At 37.5% G+C, this 22215-nt stretch overlaps 2 protein-coding genes across 2 annotated transcripts in view; one reads left to right on the top strand and one right to left on the bottom strand.

Annotated features, from left to right (window-relative positions):
- LOC107159990 (glycine N-acyltransferase-like protein 1) overlaps positions 1–2350 on the bottom strand; it is a 30333-nt gene extending 27983 nt beyond the window's left edge. The window contains 1 exon segment of the mRNA XM_048788233.1: positions 2238–2350. Coding sequence (XP_048644190.1) covers positions 2238–2315 — 78 coding nt within the window. The 5' untranslated portion in view covers positions 2316–2350.
- A 2399-nt stretch (positions 2351–4749) lies between these two features.
- Positions 4750–19111, top strand: LOC107135859 (glycine N-phenylacetyltransferase-like). Its single transcript, XM_015477997.2, has 6 exons — positions 4750–4968; positions 6950–7045; positions 11697–11804; positions 15382–15508; positions 16327–16498; positions 18105–19111. Exons 2-6 carry the CDS (start codon positions 6968–6970, stop codon positions 18505–18507), a joined length of 888 nt encoding a protein of 295 aa, XP_015333483.1. The 5' UTR covers positions 4750–4968; positions 6950–6967; the 3' UTR covers positions 18508–19111.
- The last annotated feature ends 3104 nt before the right edge of the window (positions 19112–22215 follow it).

Here is a 22215-nt window from a genome sequence, read left to right as displayed (position 1 = left end):
AATACCAACGGTATTTCTCACAGAAATACAAAAAGCAATCATGAAATTCATCTGGAAAAATAGGAGACCCAGAATAGCAAAAGCAATCCTAAGCTGGAAGAGTGAAACAGGCGGTATAGCGTTACCAGATTTTAAACTATATTACAGAGCAATAGTAACAAAAACAGCATGGTACTGGTACCAAAACAGGCAGGTAGACAAATGGAACAGAAATAGAGGACACAGAAACCAATCCACAAAATTACAACTACCTTATATTAGACAAGGGTGATAAAAGCATGCAATGGAGAAAGGATAGCATTTTCAACAAATGGTGCTGGGAGAACTGGAAAGCCATATGCAACAAAATGAAATTGAATTCCTGTCTCTCACCATGCACAAAAGTTAACTCAAAACGGATTAAGGAGCTTGATATCAAATCAGAGACTCTGCATCTGATAGAAGAAAAAGTTGGCTCTAATCTCCACCTCGTGGGGTCGGCCTCCAAATTCCTTAATAGGACACCTGTAGCTCAAAAGTTAAAATCAAGAATCAACAAATGGGACTTACTCAAACTAAAAAGTTTTTTCTTAGCAAGAGAAACAATAAGAGAGGTAAATAGGGAGCCTACATCCTGGGAACAAATTTTTACCCCTCACACTTCAGATAGAGCCCTAATCTCCAGAGTATACAAGAACTCAAAAAATTAAACAATAAGAAAACAAATAATCCAATCAACAAATGGGCCAAGGATCTGAACAGACACTTCTCAGAGGAGGATATACAATCAATCAACAAATACATGAAAAAATGCTCACCATCTCTAGCAGTCAGAGAAATGCAAATTAAAACCACTCTTAGGTACCATCTCACCCCAGTGAGAAAGGCAGCAAGTATGAAGTCAAATAACAACAAGTGCTGGCTAGGATGTGGGGAAAAGGGTACACTTGTGCATTGCTGGTGGGACTGCAAACTGGTGCGACCAATTTGGAAATCAGTATGGAGATTCCTTGGAAAGCTGGGAATGGAACCACCATTCGACCCAGCTATTCCCCTTCTCAGACTATTCCCAAAAGACCTAAAAAGAGCATACTACAGGGAAACAGTGTCATCAATGTTCATAGCAGCACAATTCACAATAGCTAGACTGTGGAACCAACCTATATGCCCTTCAATAGATGAATGGATTAAAAAAATGTGGCATATATACACAATGGAATATTACTCAGCACTAAAAAACAACAAAATCATGGCATTTGCAGGGAAATGGATGGCATTAGATCAGATTATGCTAAGTGAAGTCAGCCAATCCCTTAAAAACAAATGCTGAATGTCTTCTTTGATATAAGGGGGGCGACTCAAAACAGAGCAGGGAGGAAGAACATGAGAAGATTACCATCAAACAGGGACGAGAGGTTGGAGGGAATGGGAGAGAGGGGGAATTGCACGGAAGAGGGAAGGAGACCCGCATTGTTATACAAAAATACATATAAGAGGATGTGAGGTGAAGGGGAGGAAAAAAAATAAGAGAGAGTGAGAGAAATGAGTTATGGTAGATGGGGTAGAGGGAGGGGAGGGGAGGGGAGGGAAAGGGAGGGGAGGGGTATAGGAAGGGCAGCAGAATACAACAGACACTAGTTTGGCAGTATGTATAAACGTGGCTGTATAATCAACGTGATTCTGCAAACTGTACACAGGGGAATAATAAGAATTCATACCCCATTTGAAACAATGTATGATATATGATATGTCAAGATCAATGTAATGTTTTGAGCAACTAATAAATTTCTGATGTTTAAAAAATTATTTGTTTTAGTTAGTTATACATAACAGTAGAATGCACTTACATACTTTGATATACGTAGATGGGATATAATTTCTCATTTTTCTGGGTATACATATTGTAGAATCACATTGGTCAGACAGTCACATACATACATATACACAGTAAATATATTCCTATTTCACAGATGAAGAAACCAAGGCACACAAAGGAAAGAAACCTGCTTAAAGTCGCCCAACTAGAAAGTGGCAGACTTGGCATGCATACCCATTTAGCTTGGCTCCAAAACCTATGCTGTTAACTCCATTCTCTAGAGCAGCTGCTCTAGATGGGCCTCCTTCACCCCAACTCCATCCTCATTTGTAGATAACCTTCTGCAGAAAGTCAGGGAGGGAAGAAAAGAATTATGAGTCTACTGTTTTCTCACCCTCAACACCCTTATACCCATGTCCTTGACCTTCTGCTGCTCCCTCACCTTCAGGGATTCAGGGATGCTCCCAGACAAGGATTTGTAGAGGGTCAGCAGCTCCTGGGAACACTGAAGCAGCAACATTTCGTGGGGTGCTTCGGTCCTTGTGCCCTTCAAAAAGAAACTCTGAAAAGATAAGTCAAGGGAGAGTTTTAAGGGAGCAAATGAATTTAAAATGCATTTTATATATATATATTTAAGCAATTCTCCTGAGGCAGACACTGTTAGAATCATCCTCATTGCGAAGACACCAAAGCTCAGAGAGAACAAGTAACTTTTTCAGATTGTACTAGAAATGAATACCACCATGGTGTCTTGTTACTATAATTCTATAGCATAATTTGAAAATGGGGAGTGTGATGCCTTCAGCCTTATTCTTATTGTGCAGAATTGCTGTGCTGTTCTGGATCTTTTATTCTTCCTTGTGATTTTTTTTTGTTTTTCCTAATTCTGTCAGAAATGCCATTGATATTTTGATGAGGATCCCATTAAACATGTGGATCATTTTTGGAAAAATGGCCATTTTGACAATATTATTTTCTATCCAACATAGGAGGTCTTTCCATCTTCTAATGTCCTCTTCAATTTCTTTCTTCAGTTTTTTTTTTTTTTTTTTACTTTTCATTGTAGAGGTCTTTCATAGTTTGGTTATATTTATTACTAGGTATTTTATTTTTTAAAATTTATTTATTTTTCCTTTTTATTGTGACATTACAATTGTAACTATAGGTAATTAATTTTTTAAAAATGACTCGTTCCCTTGAATTTTCATTGCCGAATTATTTTTTATGTTAGGTATTATAAGCAAATAGGTATTCACACAATATAATTAGGCCCATTGTTTGAGGGATGGTGTTTTTGGCAAATATGAATCTGCTTATTCTTTGACTTTTATTCCTATTTTTCCTTTTTGTCTACCAGTACAAAATATTAGTTTTGATTATGTGTTTGTTAGTGTTATGTGCCTGATTGTCTTGTGCCTGTTGGCAGGGGAATTCCTCAGGGAAATTGAGAACCAATACATCTGTCATGGGGTCTGAGGACTAGCAATTATAATCCAGTTAAATTAGTAATCAACCCATGAAGAGGCCTTTGGCCAAACTTTGCCTTAACCACCTCATTAAAATTTCCCTAAGGATGTTTCCCGTCTTACAAAATAATGAAAAGAATAGAGAATTTGCTAACTCCACGTTCTGGGGCACAGAATTATGAGATCATTGACTCTATGGCCCTGCAATGTGGGAAAATGAATACATCATTCAAATATCTAGCTTGTGTAATACTAAGATTAAGCCCTTTTAAATTCAATAAAATTATTATTATGGTTGGGTTTTAGCAAGTGATTTTACTGTTTTCCATTTGTTTTCTGTTTCTCTTTTCCTGTCACCTTTTGGAGCAGTTAGTGCTTTATATCACTTGTAGAGTCTTGAAAGTTATTTCTCTTATCTGTTTTTAATAGTTAGTCTAATAATTACAATATGCAAGGTTACTCTCACCTCACTTTACCTTAAATTAATGTTAAGTCATATAAAAATAATTTCATTTCCCCTCTTGTGCTATTCTTAAACAAGTTTTCTTTACAGATGCCAGAACTCTACAGAATACAGTTATTATGCTTGAATTAAACAATCAATTTTTAAAAGAAGTTTAAGAAACAAAAGGAAAACATATTAAACACATATTTCAATTCTCTCCCTTCCCAGATGTGGTTTTAAGATTCCATCAAGTGACATTTCTCTTTGGCCTACAGTTTTTCTTCCTTGCAGGACAGACTGCTTCATTTATCTGAAAATGTTTATATTTTTGCCTCCAAAACATAAACAGATATTTTCTTGACACGGAATTTTAGGTTAAGGATTATTTTCTTTAGTGTTTAAAAAAAAACATCATTCTATTGTCTTCTGGACCTTATTATATATCTGCTGAATGTTGGTCATTATTTGTACAATTAGCTCACTGTGTAATGACTCATTTATTTTTAAAATTTTCTCTTTATATTCAGTTTTCAGTAGTTTAATTATATGTCTGGGGTTTTTCTTTGTGTTTATCCTGCCTGGAATTCATTGAACCCATTAAAGAAGTGAAGAATCTTTATCCCCTTGTCTCTCTAAAATAGGTAATTTTCTTATACTTCACATACAGCCAGAGATATGAAAAATTGTGCTCTATATGTGTAATAAGAATTGTAATGCATTCCTTTGTCATATACAAATTAAAAAATAATTAAAAATAAATAAAATAGATAATTTTCTTTACAGATGGTTGGAAAAGAACTGTAATTCTAAACATCAGCTATGAATAGTATCCAGCTTTTGCTTCTGCTGCAGGTGTCCGTGAGAGGTGCATAAGGAGACCCACCCAGCTCCCAGCTCTTGGCCAGATGATTTAACTGCTGAGTTGCTAAGTAGTGGCTGGAACTTCGGGAGCAGGACACAGTTCAATTCCTGGAAAAGAGTCTCAGAATGCACAATGCTAACCAGCCAAGTACAGAGCCACCTCCCTGAGCACGGGACCTGGAGGGAGGGGCTTGACCTCACACTCAGATCTCAGATGTGTGCACAGCTTGTTGCCTGTTTCTATCAGGAACCTCAGCACTGCATTTCTGGAAAAAAAAAGACCAAAGTATCTTTCAAAACCGGCATCTTTGGAAGATATATTTCGTGATCTGGAACAGTTTCCTGACTCTTGTCTTTCCCTACAGACGTTTGCAGACCCTGAATGAGAAGACAGCTTTCAGGTGAGAACAAAGGAGAATTGATGATCTGAGACCCCCCTCATCTCCTTTTATCTCCTTATTGAAGCAGGATGAACAAAATACTCCTGTTGGATGTGAATAAGAATTTCTGGGCTCATTTGGGCTGAGGATTTTTCCAGGGGTAAAAGAAATTCTTTCATTGGAAAGTCCACTTTCAGATAACTGCTATGTACAGGGCAGTATGCTAGATCTGTCAGAAATTCTTGACTGGATGAAGCCAGGTCTGAGTCTGTATTAATGAATAAATATGAAGACATTTGGGAGCTTGCTATCAGTGGGTGGGAGCCAGAGACTATAAAGGCACCTGAAAGGAGCATGCTGGCTCAGGTGGCATTTATTTGCCACAAAGTGTACACATGCCATGCAAAATTATCTTTTTTAAAAAAGAGAGAGAGAGAGAGAGAGAGAGAGAGAGAGGAAGAGAGAATTTTTTAATATTTGTTTTTCAGTTTTCGGTGGACACAACATCTTTAGTTTATGTGGTGCTGAGGATCGAACCCAGTGCCCCGTGCATGCCAGGCGAGTGTGTTACCGCTTGAGCCACATCCCCAGCCCCAAATGTTACCTTATGTAATCCTCTGTGGCATTCTAAGGCAGTTGGCTTTACCTAGGGTGGTTACTGATGTACAGGGAATTTAAGTGCCCTGTTTAGTCATAAAGAGACTAGGTGGATACTCACATGGGGACTGGAACACGGAGGAGATGAGTTGTTAATTTAAAACCATAAAAAATAAATGTAATGAAAAAACCTTCACCTACAGTGTTATTTGATTTTTCCTTCTAAGCTCTTATCTTTGTGTATGTTATGTCTAAACGTACACAAAAGTGACATTTGTATCTTCATACAGTTTTCCCCAAAGTATTTTTGTTCATTGGCATTGTTTTCTTTGGATGAGTTCCAAGCACTGGAGTGACCGTGTCAAAGGTTCCAAGGGCCTCCTATAGGACTTTGCTCATTGCTGCTCTGGCAACCCACCAGAGGACAGCTCCACTGGGTCCCCTGTGTAGGGTCTCAGAGGAGAAGCCTTTTTGTCTTTCTTTTATTTTTGTTTCTAATATCAAAGAAGACTTGCTTTATTTAGGGAATAATGCTAGTATTAATTAAAATAACTGATACATATTGAGTCACCCTCAAGCCAGTCACTCTATACTAAGACATCATCCCATTTACTATGTGCCATTTTACATGGATTTAATCTCATTCCATCCTTTCTGATTTGATTCAAATCTGCAGCAAGTAGTTATACAGAAGAAATGTTACTCTGTAGAGTGTATTTGGATGGCACTGTGGATTGACTGTGGCTTCTGCTGAAGACAGATGGAGATGTTCATCCCCCTGATTTGATCATTATACACCATATTACATATCAGTTGTGTACGCTGTACCACATTGATTCGTGAAATTCAAATAATAATTAATAAAAAGTGTATTAATAATTGTAATTATTGAGCACCTATTGTGTTCCAGATGTAGTTCCAATCTCCTTATGTATATTGAATTATTAATTGTCTCACCTGCTCTGTGAAATAAATTCTATAGTCATGACCATTTATTTATAGATGAATAAATCAAGAAGCCAGTGAAGAGTAAAGCAACTTTCAGTATCATACAGCTTCTAACTGGCAGAGTCAGGCTTATCACTGGTGGATGGTAAATCTCAAAGGATGCTCATGTGTGCTTAGAGAATAGATCTGTTAATCTCAGTGCATTCTTAATTATTGGAATTGAGGGTGGTATAAAAATGAAAACAAATGTTCATAAATACTTTTAAAAGCTTAGAAGGTCATAGTAATTCAGAAAGTGGCATCTGTACTTTCTACCAGCCCCATTCTTTCTTGGAGTTAGTGAATAGGCATCATCGGAACAGCAGGAATGTAGCTCACGACATTAACTAGAACTGCCTGCTGTGTCCGGGTCTTCCAGCTCTTCTCATTCCTTGATGTTTCTCAATCTTTTCTTTAGCTTAAAGTTCCTGCCAAGATGTTTCCTTTGCAAAGTCCACAGATGCTGCAGATGCTAGAGAAGTCCTTAAGGAAGAGCCTCCCCGAGTCCTTAAAGGTGAGGGTGGAACATTGTCTGGGGGGGGGGATGTAAGACCATCTACAGCCTAAGAATGAGGTGGGGAAAAAAAGGGGCCTTCACTGAGCACCTGTGATGTGCCAGCCACTTGCTCTGTGGCCACTGATTTAGTTCCCATCACCCTGAAGCAAGGCAGGTCTATTAAATCCATGGAGCTGAAGAGGAAATGAGACTCAGGCATATGTCTTGACGGAGACCACACCAATAGTGGCAATGCTGTGACTTGAATCTCGTATATCTTTGCTATGTGATGACTCAAAGTCATTCCTATGTACTCTTGCAAGAATTGTGTTACATAACACTGGAAGTTTTCCAGAGTTGCAAAGTTGACTGAAATGAACACATTAATGTTTAATTTGTTTTCCTAAAAAATCATGTGTCTGGTAAGACATCAACCCTATGATTCTTCTTTAATGTTAATAAGAAATCAATTCCTGTTTTGTCAAATCCCTGATGATTATATGCAGTGAGCAAGAAAAATGAATCAGTGATCTTGCACATAGAAGTTTTTCTGCAGTAACATATATTGCCAAGGGACTGGAATATTACTAGGGTTAAAGAGTGCCTTTGTATTATGATAAGGATGTTAATTCACCACAAAGACAGGAAAGTGAGTGAAATCTACATACCTACTAACAGAAACTCTAGATGCATGAGATAATCACTGATAGACATGTAGAAAAAAAAAAACAGATAAACTACCACTCTTCTCTCAGTAAATACAAAAGAGGTGGAAACCGTAAGTATATTGAAGACATAAGTAATACTGAACTAATTGACACTGAAAGAATATTTTCTTCAACAACAGCAGGATACATATTCTGGCCAAGTGCTCATGGAATATTTACCAAGATAGATCACATTTTTTAAATAATTAAAATCACATGAAGTATCTCTTGATATAATAATGGAATAATTACAATAATAAAATTTAAAAAGTGAATATTTCCTCAATTCTTCAATTTTCTTCAAATGACTCAAACACACCTCTAACAAAACCATGCTTCAAACTCACAAAGAAAATTAGAGTGTAATAACTGAATGAAAATGAAAATGCAAGATATAACAATTTGTGAGATGCAACTAAAGCATGGACAAGTGGGAAATATGCAGCATTACCTACTTAAACAAAAAAAAAATTAATCCTCTCATCTCAACGGTTCAAGTTTCTACCTTAGAAATTTGAAACAACTAGGTGGAATTTAACCCCTTAGAAAGCAGAATGAAGGAAATTGAAAAAAATTCAGAAATTAACAATTGTGAATGGAGGAGAAAAACAGGAAAAAAAATTAGTACATCTGAAATCTTGTGCTTAGGAAAGTTCCATATAGTTGATAATATTAAGATCAAACTGACCAAGAAATAGAGAAGACATAGTTATCAATGTCAGGAAGGAAATAGGGGACATTACTACAAACTGAATAGATATTATAATCATGATAAAGATGTACTATTATGAACACTGTACTCAGGCATTTTGCAATTTATTCTGTAAAAAGCATAAATCACCAACCTAAATTGCTCCATATCTATAAATGAGAACATTATAACAACGAAATTTCCTCATCAAGATGACTTCACTGGCAAACTCTACCACACATACAAGGAAGAAATAATGCTAATTCTACACTAAACCCTTCAGGATAAAGCAGAGTAGGAAGAACAGCTCCAAGTTCCTTTTATATCTATGGAAATAGATATTATAAGAAAATCACAGAACTACATCCATCATTAACACAGATGCAGAAATTCTCAACAAGATACTACTAAGTCAAATACAGCAGTGTTAAAAAAGTAACATTGTAACCCAAATGAATTTATCTTTAAAAATTCAAGACTAAGGGAAAAATAATACAAGGGGGAGAAATGAATGACAGTAGAGGGGGGAGAGAGAGAAGAGGGGAGGGGAGGGGGGATAGTAGAGGATAGGAAAGGCAGCAGAATACAACAGACACTAGTATGGCAATATGTAAATCAATGGATGTGTAACTGATGTGATTCTGCAATCTGTATATGGGGTAAAAATGGGAGTTCATAACCCACTTGAATCAAAGTGTGAAATATGATATATCAAGAACTATGTAATGTTTTGAACAACCAACAATAAAAATTAAAAAAAAATTCAAGACTAGTTCAACGTTCAAAAATCAATCAATGAAGTCAGGTGTGTTCACACATGCCTGTTATACAAGTGGCTCAGGAGGCCGAGGTGGGCAGAGGGCAAGTTGGAAACCCACCTTGCCAAATTAATAAGCTTGTCTCAAAAAAGGACTGGGGGTGTAATTCAATGGTAAAGCACCCCTAGGTTTCATCCCCAGTACCATAAAAAAAAATCCATCCAGCAATCAATGTAGGCTATTATATCAACATATCAATAAACTAAAGAAGAAAAAACATAGGATCTTTTTTTTTAAAGGTACAAAAAAGGTGTTTGATAATACGTAATATTTCTGATAAACACAGAATTCTCAGTGAACTAGGAATAAAAGGGAATTCCTTCAGCCTGATAAAAAGCATATGGGCAAAAGTCACCACTAATATCCTACTAAGTAGTCAAGACTGAGTATTTCCCTTAAGGTGTTAGCAAGGCACAAATGTCCACCCTCACTTCTTCTATTCAGTGTGACACTATTGTCCTTGCCAATAAAATAGTCTATTCACAGAGGTCACGATTGGCTAATGTACAAAATATTAAGAAATATGCAATACAATTTTCTAGCTATAATTCAGTTTAGTTTAACAGAATTCAAGTCAACAAAACAACAGATATTAGTTATATATTCTAGCAATGAACAACTGGAATTAAAAATAATTGCAATTTATAATAGCATATTCACTATTATATGTATAACAAACACATACACACACACAAAAAAAAAACCCTAAGAACTAAGAGAATTGAGTATAGATCCTTGTTAGCTTACATTTTATTTTGTTAGTGACTCACATATTTGGAATCTTTTGGGTAAAATGAGGATGATGTGTTTAGTATAGTTACATACTGATCTTCCTGATGGGAAACCTGGTAGGAACGATATAATGTTCTTTGTTACCTTTTCCTGGTGCTCTGATATCCTGTATAGACATCACTTATGGACTATGCCACAGTAGCTTTGGGTAACCCCAAGTCACTGATCTGAGGGAGGTACTATAGAGCAGCTAACAAGAGGGCAAGGTCCAGAGTCAGACTTCTTTGATCCAGCAAATTCACTATTTGCTGGGCAATATTGCAAAAGTTAAACAGCTCTGAGTCTCTGCGTTATTGCATGTAAAATAAGTAAAACCAGAAAGTCAATATTTTTGGTAGATATTCCCACTATACATCCACTAAAATCTCTGCTAAAAAGGAAAACGAATATTGTGGCCTATTTCCTAAATGGTGGATACTGAATAGGTTTATCTTACTTACCAACTCTAAGTTATTCAATTTGGGGGTTGCTATAGGGAAAGAAAGGAGAACTAATTGCCCTTATATCTGTAATTTGTTGTGTATATGAACATCCGTCATTCCAAATTCCAATGTTAAAAAAAGATAACCTCTTTATTTCCCCCCAAACTATATCTAACTTCTATATTGAGCTTCTACTGTTGACAGGGAATTTCATAATCTGGTATAAACTGAGAACATATAAACATTTTAAGGGAAGGGTAGGGAATCTCAGGATTAGGTTTGGTCCTTGGATATTGAAAGGTTCATCATTCCATGGTCTTTGATCTTGGTGACTTTCCATTCCACCTTCTGAGGTACCATGTCCTAGCTGTACTTAAGTCCTGAGGACCTCTCTGCTGTAACTTCTTCCAGTTTGGGGATGTCTTTCTCAATTTCTTTTATGTTCCTATTGAGGGCACTGATGCTTGAATAGATGATTCTAGAGAAGGTTAAACTGATTGTGCAGTGTGTGATGTTCCTGGACATTATTAGTCACCAAAGCTCATGATTTGAGCACCATGCTCTCACAGGATTAAATAGATAGAAGCCCAGTTAACCTCTCTTAAATCTTTAAGTGGCATGTGACCTTTGACATAGAAATTTCCTCATATGAAATTTGTAACAATAGGCATATTTTCAAAGATTTAAGCAAAAATCTTCCTCGAAGAACTAACCTAAATTGTCAGAGAAAACTGAAATGACCAACAATAAGAGGTAGGAAAATTGCATTACGGTCCTTCTGTCTAATAAACATGTACTCATGAAACATGATCATGGAGATTTCTGCATATTGACATGGAAATACATACACTATAAATAGTGTATGTGGGGAAAATATATGTTAAATTAATATATTTTAAGTGATTTCATCACATAAAATTATAAACATATTTAAATGTATGGATGAAAATAGAAAGAATGTAAGGATAAGTTCTGTAATGTATGAGTGATTGTTAATTTATTTTATCTGTATATTTGGCTATATGTACATATATACACACATTGAAGTATAATATTCTCAGCATTTCATACAAAAACATATTTGGTTCTTATTAGAAATAAAACACAACCTGAAGACTGAAGTCCATGCTCTATTAGTTATAAACACTGATTCCTAGGAATAAGGCTTGTTGTGGTTAAACAAGGCACCTGGCTGTTCCTTTGTAATGTGCTGACTCTCGCTTTGTTGAAACGTTGTAGGTCTATGGAACTGTCTTCCACATAAACCAGGGGAACCCATTCAAGCTAAAGGCCTTGGTGGACAAATGGCCAGATTTTAACACAGTAGTTGTGCGCCCTCAGGAGCAGGTAAGTTTTCTAGGGTGGAATGAAAATGACTCTGTGTTTGTATTTGCTGTGTGTGTGACATGAACCTGGAAGGAAGTATGGTGGACCCCAGGGAAACAGTCTTGTCCTCAAGGAGGTCACAGCCTGGAGAAAACAGAAAAGCAGAAGAATTGCAATGTGGTGTGAAAATGTTCAAGAGCACACAAGAGCACTTATGTTGTAGGGAGTTGTTTTTGTGTTAAAATTATACTTTAGATAACAGAAGTAGCACTGAGTGAAATTTGATTAAAACCAGAGATTTCAGAGGTAGTAAGAAGAGGGTCAAAAAGACTTCCAGGAAGTCTGGGAATTTGACTCAGCACTTGCTTAGTATGTGCAAGGCCCTGGGTTTAATCCTCGGTCCTGGGAGGTGGGGAGGCTTCCAGGTAGCTATTTTACCAAAACTGGATTTTGATGTTTAATAGGTTTTAAGAAGCTGACAAGAGCTGGTGGGGAGCACATTCTAATCTGATGAAAATATGTGAAGTTAAATATGAAGAATGATATGGGAATATAAGTTTACAATATCTATACATGGATATTAAATCATCAATACCAGATCTTTCAAAATCACCCCAAATGATGAACATACTTCAAATGCAAATATATTTTATGCACAGTAAGAAGGATTAGGTTTTACTACACTGAGATTTCGTCTCACACCAGTGAGAATGGCAGTCATCAGGAATGCAAACAATAAAAATGCTGGAGATGATGTGGAGAAAAGGGAATGTTTTACACTGTTGGTGAAACTGTAAGTTAGTACAACCACTATGGAAATCAGAATGGAGGGTCCTCAAAAGACTAGGCATAGAACCACCATATGACCAGCTATGCCACTCCTTGGCATTTATCCTGAAGAATTAAAGTCATGTTACTGCAGTAATACATGCAGACCCATGTTTATAGCAGCACAACTAACAGCCAAATTATGAAACTAACCTAGATGTCCATCAATTACTGAACAGATAAAGAAAATGTGCTATATACACATAACGGAGCTTTATTCATCTATAAAGAGAAATGAAATTATGGCATTTGCAGGAAAATAGATAGAACTAGAGATAACTGTGTTAAGTGAAACAAGTCAAACACAGAAGGTTAAGGGTCCTGTGTTTCTCTCATATGTGGAAGATAGAGAGGAAAAAGGAAAACAAAGGTGGGGGTGGATCTTCTAAAAACTAAAGGGAGATCAGTAGAGGAAAGGACCCAGGAGTGGAAAACAGGGAGGGAGGGGGAAGGACTGGGGAGTGATACTGACCGACTTATATTGCTATATTTTGTGCATGTATGAATATGTAACAACAAATCCCATCCATATGTACAATTATGATGCACCAACAAAAATATGTAAAAAATAATAATAAAGAAAGATTGGGATTTAAGTACCTTTAAAAACCCCCTGCATTCAAAAATATAAAGGTTAATCATATAGTATTATTTTTATATAAATTATAACATGTAAAATGTAAATTGTAGTAGTTTTTAAGCACACACATGAGTAGACAATAACTACTAAAAAAGAGCACATATGGAAATATAAAACTCACTCTTAAAGATAAATACAGAGTGAAAACGTCAATATTCTCATACTGAAATACTGAATCTTACTGATCTCTAATATGAAGGTTAAAAAGTCAAAACAATAAAATGTAACTAAAACTGCAACAAATTGTTCAGGAGTATACATAGATGAAGCCGCCATCACTTTGATACCTAAGCCGGAAAAATACATCCCAAGGAAATGAAAGGCCATTTTCTTTGCTGAAGACTGATGCAAAAATTCTCAGTGAAATATTAGCAAATGAAATTCAGCAATATATCCAAGAGATCATACACTGTGACAGTCAGATTGATCCCTGGTTTGAAAGGCTGCTTTAACACATACAATCAATATGAAATACCATAATAACAAAATGAAAATTAAATACCACGTGACTATTGCAATTGATGAGGAAAAAAATTGACAAATTCCAGCATCTTTTTTTTTTTTTGACAAAAACTCTCAACAGCTCAGGCATACAAGAAAAGCACCTCAATATAAAAATTTAACCCAGCAATCCTTCTTCTGGGCATGTATTCCAAGAAAAATAATCACTACCTTGTAAATATGTCTGCACTTTCATATTTATTGCAGAACCATTCGAAATAGACAAGACATGGAAAAACTAGGAATCTGTGGACAGCTATATGACACACACACATATTTCTATTATATGAAGTTTTCTGTTATGTATGTAGTCCCATTGTTAAAACAGTAATATTTGTAACAAAATGTTAGATCTCTTAAAAAAGAGATCCTTGCATTTTCCATAATGTGGGTGACTCTGGAGGACATTATGCTAAGTGAAATATACCAATCACACAAAGGATAAAAATGAATAATCTCACTTATATGTGAATCTTTTAAAACATTCAGACCCAGAGAAGACAACAGTGGTTAACCAGGTCCTAAGTGGTGGTGGTGCTGGGGGAGTGGGAGGAGACAGGCCAAAAGACTCAATGTGGCTGGTATGTAGAATGTCAGCACTAGATAACCTCATGTGCAACAAGAAGAATGAAAGCAATAACATTTACTGTACTTTCTGCTAACTTAGTAAATTTGAGCTGCTATTCCCACAGAAACAAAGAAAAATGGTAATTCTGTGAGATGAAGGATCTGCTAACTTGTTTTAGTATAATAAGCATTTTGCTAGTTATATCATACCATCAGATCATGTTGTAAACCTAGAAACACAGAATTTTTATAAAAACACCACCAAATGACACAGAAAACCAACAAAAACCCCAAGAAATTTAAATTATTAATACCTAACCATGGAATAATATTTGCTTTTTAAATGTTATGTTAGAAACAGTGAACGTCAATAGTTTTATTATCAAACGGTGAATCACTTCTGTTTGAAGTTTTCTACCTGCTCTGCATGCGCCAGGGATTTGTTCTCTGGTCCTTCCTTCACCTTCAGATAATCTCAATTCTCATTTGCTAACTTTGAGAAGGTCTTTTTGGATAAATGTTGTGTTTTCATTTTGTTAGGAAGGCAAACTGTTTATAACAATGATGCTTTGTGATTTATATTTTGAGAACAATGAGTGTTCATTTTGTATAGTTTTACAACATAGAGTTAAAAAATCGAATACAAGGTTACCTGTGCCAATTTAAATACTATCAAATTCAAAATGTTTGTTCTGAGGCTGTTTAAAATAGAGTAAGATTTACTCTTGTAACTGAAACTTGCCTTTGACAATAATCACTTTTTGTCTTTCTCCTCGAAGAATGCAAAATTATAGAAAAAAATGTTTCTTGAACTAGGGCAGCTTTGGTTGGTTCAAATTGTAATGGAACATTTTTGGCTTAGCAGAAATTTTTAAACATGAATTTGAATAGAATCCTTGACTTGGTATCACGATGTACATGATTGAGAAAAGTAGTGATAATACATGCAAAAAATGTCTGTATTAAATTTATAATATAACAATAGAGGGGAATTTTAGACACAAATATTGAGATCTCTTGGTATAAGCAATCTGGTTTATTCCCTGTTGCCCAACCAAACAGGACATGACAGATGACCTTGATCACTACACCAACACCTACCAAATCTATTCTAAGGAGCTCAAGAGCTGTCAAGAATCGCTCGTCTCCTCAGATGTCATTAACTGGAAACAACATTTACAAATCCAAAGTAAGGGGGCTGGGGTGTGTGCTGGCTGCTAGACCCCCATGTCTACCTCTGGGCCACTTTCCACCCTGAGAACATTCCCATATAGCCCTTCCTTCCTTCCCCCATGCCTAGTGTCCACGGCTTGTATTGACTGTCACCACCTCCGCAGGGGAGTAGAATTCAAATATTGTGCACTATGTGGTTGTTACTAGTAACTCTGAGTAAGGTAATTTCTTGTAAGCTGAAGATTCAAGATACATTTTGCAACGTATTCAGCAGTCCTCAGGATGTTGGGTGTGAGAGCAGAGGTTGCCCTCTGGTCTTCCATTCCTGGAATAAGAATGAAGCTCCTAGTGCCATAGAGAAGCTCCCAGGTCACCAAGGAGGACACCGGCTGTGGTTATGAACATGCCCTCTAGAGTCAGACTCCAAAGGGTGCATCCTTGCTCTGCCTCCTGCTTTGTGATCTTTAAAGTGATATAATGTAACTATTGCTCAGTTTCCTCATAAGTGAAAATGAGGAACCTAAAACACAGGGTCAGTGTAAAGGGCTAAATGAACTAGAAGACCGATTCCTGGGCATATAGCAAATGCACAGTCAAAATAGGCTACTATGAATTATGTACCCCTTCTCCTTTGATTTCAGAGTAACAGCCAGTATTTCTGGTGCTTTTTTTGTATAAGAGAAAACCTGCTCCAGGGAGTGACTTGGCCATGTCATACTCTTGGTGGCATTACCAGAAGCCAAGAGTGACTCACTCTAAATCCTGCATGGTTCCTCTGGGCCCCTTCTTGTACCTTGCACATCGTTACTTCTCTCCTTCCTCCCTCCCTCCTAGGTTCACAGTCCAGCTTGGATGAGGTGATACAAAGTCTTGCTGCTGCTAACTCGGTCCAGGTCAAGAGAACACAGTGCATTCTGTACATGATGCCTCAGACAGCAAGGAAACTGGTGCCTTTCCTGGTGGATACAAAGAACTTACGTCCTGAATCTGGGGAACCCAAGGCCATGTGAGTATGATTAAAGATGCTCTCTCTGCACTGCTCACATGTCACTAGAGTGTCTTCCAACCTCCCTCCCTGCGTTCTCTCTCACCTCCCAGAGTCCCTCTCCTGGATGATCACCTGCTTAAAAGCCACCATTTCTCACCTCATCTTGAACAAAATGCAAACTTTATAGACCCCACAAGACCTGCACCCTCACCTCCTGGATGTCACCTTGACCTTGCTGCTCACTCAGCAGCCCTGGCCTTCCTTCTGCTACTTGACCTCATGCTCTTGCTCCTGCCTCTGCATCACTGAACTACCTCTTTGCCTGCCTCAAACATCCTTCCTCAGATATCTATGTTTTTTTAATTTTGCTTCTCATACTCTCAAATTTTATTTCCTTTGACAGTTTCCTATGAGCACCTCATATAAAACTCTTGCCCCATGGTAATTCTTTAGGATAAAACCCAATGTTCATTTTCATTATTGGACTTGCTATTACCTGAAAACAGTTTACTGGTGTATCTAGCTCCCTGTTCGTTGCCTCCTCATGATATTTAGAACAGGGATCTTCTCTATATTGTTCACTGATGGATTCTCAATAGCCAGAATATCATATGGCACATACTGGATTCTTATTAAAATATTCATTTGATGAATCGACTTTCAAGCAGAAAATGTTTCCAAATAATGTGAATCTAAATATATTACATATTTTCTTCCACCCATTGCAAAGGTAACTGATGATGAGAATTTAATCTGCAGATCACCCATCCCATGGCTCTGTGTGTGTTTATATGCCTGGAAGAGCCTTATGCATATGGTAAAGTCTAGAAACTAGCGCTGCGTTGGGTCCTTCTGTCTACCTCGCAACGTAGTTAGAGTAGGAGATGTTATTCCTACTTCCTGAGAGAGCGGACTCCGATGTTTAAGTGGCTTGCTCACCACATGTTTGGGTGTAACTGAAGCTTGGATCTTCTAGATCTTCTAGCCTCACCAGGCTGTTTCCAGGATGTCTCCTGAAGCCTCTTTAAACCATTGTAGGGGTCTTCAGACTTTAGTAATCCCCAACAGGATCTATCTGTACCTCATATTTTTGCCCCTCTCTGGACTTCAATTTTTCCATGCATTCAACATGGTGGCCAAGGACCCTGATGGCTAAGATTTCATGGCTCTGTCTTTACTTTTGCTAGCAGGTGCTTTGGGGCTCTCATTTATTTTCTTTTATCCACTTTTCTGATCTGTAAAATAGGGATGATATCATCCGCTCCATCTTAAGTGGAGAGTCACAGCAATGTTGAGGGGAATAATAGTAAATTTTTGTGGAATTTTTATTGTGTGTGGCACTATCCTAGGTACTTGCCATGCAATAGCTCTTATAATATTTATTTCTGCATTTTGACAGCATGTTATTAATATCTTCATTTTATGTTAGAAGAAATAAAGGCAGAGAGACACTGTTTCCTGCATGAGATTGCACAGCTAGTCAGATTACTAACCCAGTCTGGCTGCTGAGACTGTGCCTTCACCTCTGTTCCTATATGCCTCTCAATATAATTTTTGGGAAACAAATTTAATGCCTCTCAGTGTGCAATATTATGGACTATTCTCTTCCCCCTTTTCTCAACAGTAACCATGAGATGTTTAAACTCTCATCACTGGATGTGACCCACGCTGCCGTGGTGAATAAATTCTGGCATTTTGGTGGCAATGAAAGAAGCCAGAGATTCATTGAGCGCTGTATCCGGACCTTTCCCAGCACCTGTCTTTTGGGACCTGAAGGGACGCCTGTGTCATGGGCCCTGATGGACCAGACGGGGGAGATGCGAATGGGAGGCACTGTGCCTGAGTACCGGGGCCAAGGCCTCATCTCCTACGTCACTCACGTCCACGTCCAGGTTCAGGAGAAGCTTGGCTTCCCTGTGTATAACCATACGGACAGAGCCAACAAAATCATCCAGAAAATGAGTCACAATCTGCATCATGTCCCCATGCCCTGTGACTGGAACCAGTGGCACTGTGTGCCTCTGTGAAGCTGGCCCTGAACGCAAGTTAGCCTTGGATAGGCTGTGATGTGGCTGGAGGCGTGGATGAGTAGACAGGGAGAGAACAAATCATAACCAGTGCTACAGGAATGGGCATCGTTGGGCTCTGGGGAAGCAGTGTGAATGGTTAACAAGACCACCGTGGTCCCTGCACTCAAGTTACCCTACGGATCCAGCAGACCTGGCATGGCCAGACCTCTCTGTAGTGGTCACTGGCCTTGTTCAATTTCCTACCCTTCTGGATTCCAGTGCCACTTTTTTCTGTTTACCTGTGTGATTCTCTACTGCTTCACCTGGAACTCTGGTCTCACACATTGATTATTACCAATGGCAGATACCACTAGTTATGTCAAGATGTGGCTTTACCTGATAGATGGTATTTTCCCGTCTCTTTTCCTAGGACCCCTCTATTTAGTGGTCAATTATGACCTGTCTTTGACATACATATATTTTAGTGATCCTTTCACTGGTGCTGTCAGGTCTTTTTAATAACCATGTTGCTATACTCCCTGTGCAAATATATGGCAGTAAGGGCTACTATACCTGAGAGACTTATTTTTTAAAATAAATTTAATTATTTGTATTTAACCTACACAACTTGATTTTGTGGAATATGTGTGTGTGTGTGTGTGTGTGTATATATATATATATATATATATATATATATATATATATATATATACGCAAGGAAAGAACAGATCCATTGTGTTACAAAATTGACCACTCTTTTGTTCTATGGCAAAACAGTTAAAATCTACTCATTGAGCATGATTCCATATCTAGTACAATTTTATTACTCATGTTTAAAAAACATGCTGTCCTCAGGTTTTACGTTATATCTCTAGACTATTCATACTACATATGTACTAGTTTCTATCCTTTGATTTATATCTCCTATTTCCCACCTCAGTTTTGTTCTCTATCTTTGCATATTTATCATCTTAAAGATTCCACATATGAGTGAGATCATACAATATTTTTGTCTGTGTCTTATTTTACTTAGCATCACGTCTTCTAGGTTCAACTACATGTGCAGGATCTTGTTCTTTTGTAGGGTTCGATAATATTCAGTTGCATATATGTACATATATGTGTATACAAATCTGTAGATATATCTCTCTCTACAGGGAGTGACGTCTATCTATCATCTATCATCTCTCTATCTGTATCACTCTATTTGTTCATCAGTGAACACTTAAGTTGTTTCTATATCTTGACCATTGTTTCAGTGAATATGGGAATGCAGATGTCTTCATGAGGTGGTGATCTCATTTCTTTTGGTCATATGCTCTGTTACGGAGTGCACAAGTGTTATGGACCACCACGCTTATTGAGTCAAATTGAAAGGGGTAAAAGGTCCTTTAATGAGCAAGCCAGGCAAGCGACTGGGAGCAGGCTAGTGACTCAAAGAACTCCCAGCACTTGAATTTTGGAAGTACAGAGTTTATTAAGGCAAAACTCACAAAAAAAACACAAGGATGTACTTCAGAAAGACCCTGTTGAGACATATTTTGATTACATGAGAGAATGGTTTTAATTAGACACTTCAGAGTCATTTTGTTATACTTCGGGGCCTTCATCAGGGCCACAGGAAGGTCCAAATGTACTGTCAACATAGATACAGCTTTTCAGGATGCTGAAAAGAAAACATTTTAAGCAAGCATAAGATGGAGTCAGGTCAGAACAAAATGGTATTACTTTGGTTCTTTTACATTTCAGATCCAAAGGAAGGTTTTTAGGTCTTATGTAAGGAAAATAAAAAGAGACACAGAGACAAGATGCAGAGGCAGGAAAGAAAGATGGCAGAGTGGCCTAACTGCTATATTTATATCAATAGGTTACATAGGTCATTAGGGCCATAACTACATTATTATTTAGTATTCCTTTTTTCCCAAAGCTGAATGTGTGAAATCAAGGTCCAGGCTGATAAGACTCTAGCACAGAGCCTCTTCATGAAGACTATTACCATAGCAACTAAAGACTGCACCTGTATTAGTTATCTTAATAGCTTCTAGGAGAAACTGTCGAGCATTCCAAGCATGGGAAACAGAGTGCCTGTTACCCCCAGGGAGTTTGCTCACTAGAGGAACGTTTTTCCCTGTGTATTTTCATGATCAGAATCCCAGCACTTCTCTGTATATTTCTATGTTCAGAATGCCTACAGTCTTATGGTGTTTCTATTTTTAATTTCTTTAAAAAGCTCCATACTGTTCTCTGTGAAGGCTGTATTAACCTAATTTCCCATCAACTGTGTACAAAAGTTACCTTTTCTCCACACCCTTTCCAGGTAGGAATAGTTATTATAGAAAAGAAAACTATTTATGTCCATATCCCCAGTCTACCCAACCAGCAAAAGCCAGTCCAGGAACTGAACTCAAAATAGCTCCCAAGTCACTGTTGATCTGTGAATAGATGACAGAGGACGGGCTTAACAAATATTAACTAATGAGCTGCAGCATGAGTTCCTGACTACTGTCTCAGTTTCCTCTTCTATAATTGGAAAGAATAATAATTGTGTTAATCAGCTTTTCATTACTGTAACCAAATTACATGATAAGAACAACTGAGATGAAGAAATGTTTATTTTGGGCTCAGAGTTTCCGAGGTTCATTCCATGGTTGACTGAGTCCAGTTCTCTGGGCCTGAGAGCATGACAGAAGGCTGTGGTGGTTGGGAAGCAGGAAGAGGGGAAGGGACCAGGGACAGATATAATCTGAGGCCACATGTTCACTTCCTCCCCGTTTGTCTACTGTTACCACCCTGTAGTCCATTCAGATAATTTTCCATCAACTAGATTAACCTACTGATGAGGATACAGCTCTCATTATCCTCTATTTTTACCTCTGAACATTGCCAGTTGCCTAACATACAAACTTTTGGGGAGACATTTTTAGATATAAATCATAACAATAATATTATTCTATTTTGCATGATTATGGCAGGATTAAAGGAAATATCCTAAGGTGCTTATTGTATAGTTTGGAAGATTATTTCTTAAGCATATATTATGTTTGGGTTGGTAATAATCACCTTACAATGTTATCAGACTCTGCCTGATGTTCTCTTACTGACTATGATCCATTACATAATTCTGTGCAAGAATTCTCCCCATTCCTTAGAAAAACCCCAGATAGTCAGTGGAGTTGGCTCATACCCCTTTAGCCTGTCAATTCCATATGATCCCGGAGATAAAATTAGCTCTAGAAACCCTTGCACAAATCTCAGACACTCATCCAATTCCCCAGGTCCTTGCTAGATTATCGCTGACTGAGTGGCTTCCCCTAAGGGGAGTCAACCCCAAATGTTATACCCAGAGATATTGATGATTCAGTATTTCTGCTTCAGTGGGATTCTGAGAGTGTCCTTAGTCCTCTGCAAAAGCAAAACTAGCAAATGACTACAACTTTACTCCTCTAGGAACACAAGTTAAGTGAAGTGTGGAATTGCTCTGAGGTGCCCTTGGTTTGGGGCCCTTGCTAACACTTACCAAGAGAAGATGAGCAGTCTCCCAAACCACAAACTTGTTAAAAAGCTACCTAAGTTAGTTAGTTAACAGTATTTAGGTTCAAATGACAGAATTTAACTTGAGCTACTTTGAGAAAAAGAGCAAAATGTTTTATTTACATAAGGATCAATACAAAAATTAAAGATTTTCAAATAGGAATATAGACTGATTCCAAAAAAAAAAAAAAAAAG

This window comes from Marmota marmota, unplaced genomic scaffold (assembly GCF_001458135.2).
Source record: "Marmota marmota marmota unplaced genomic scaffold, marMar, whole genome shotgun sequence".
In the NCBI taxonomy this organism is placed as follows: Eukaryota; Metazoa; Chordata; class Mammalia; order Rodentia; family Sciuridae; genus Marmota; species Marmota marmota.
This window is presented reverse-complemented; position numbering and strand designations above follow the sequence as displayed.

Bases quoted from the DNA above. Each gene is read 5' to 3' on its own strand.
- LOC107135859 (XM_015477997.2), top strand. From the start codon at position 6,968: ATGTTTCCTTTGCAAAGTCCACAGATGCTGCAGATGCTAGAGAAGTCC. The intron at 7,046-11,696 runs GTGAGGGTGGAA...GAAACGTTGTAG, and splicing joins GCCTCCCCGAGTCCTTAAAG to GTCTATGGAACTGTCTTCCA. The intron at 15,509-16,326 runs GTAAGGGGGCTG...CCTCCCTCCTAG, and splicing joins ACAACATTTACAAATCCAAA to GTTCACAGTCCAGCTTGGAT.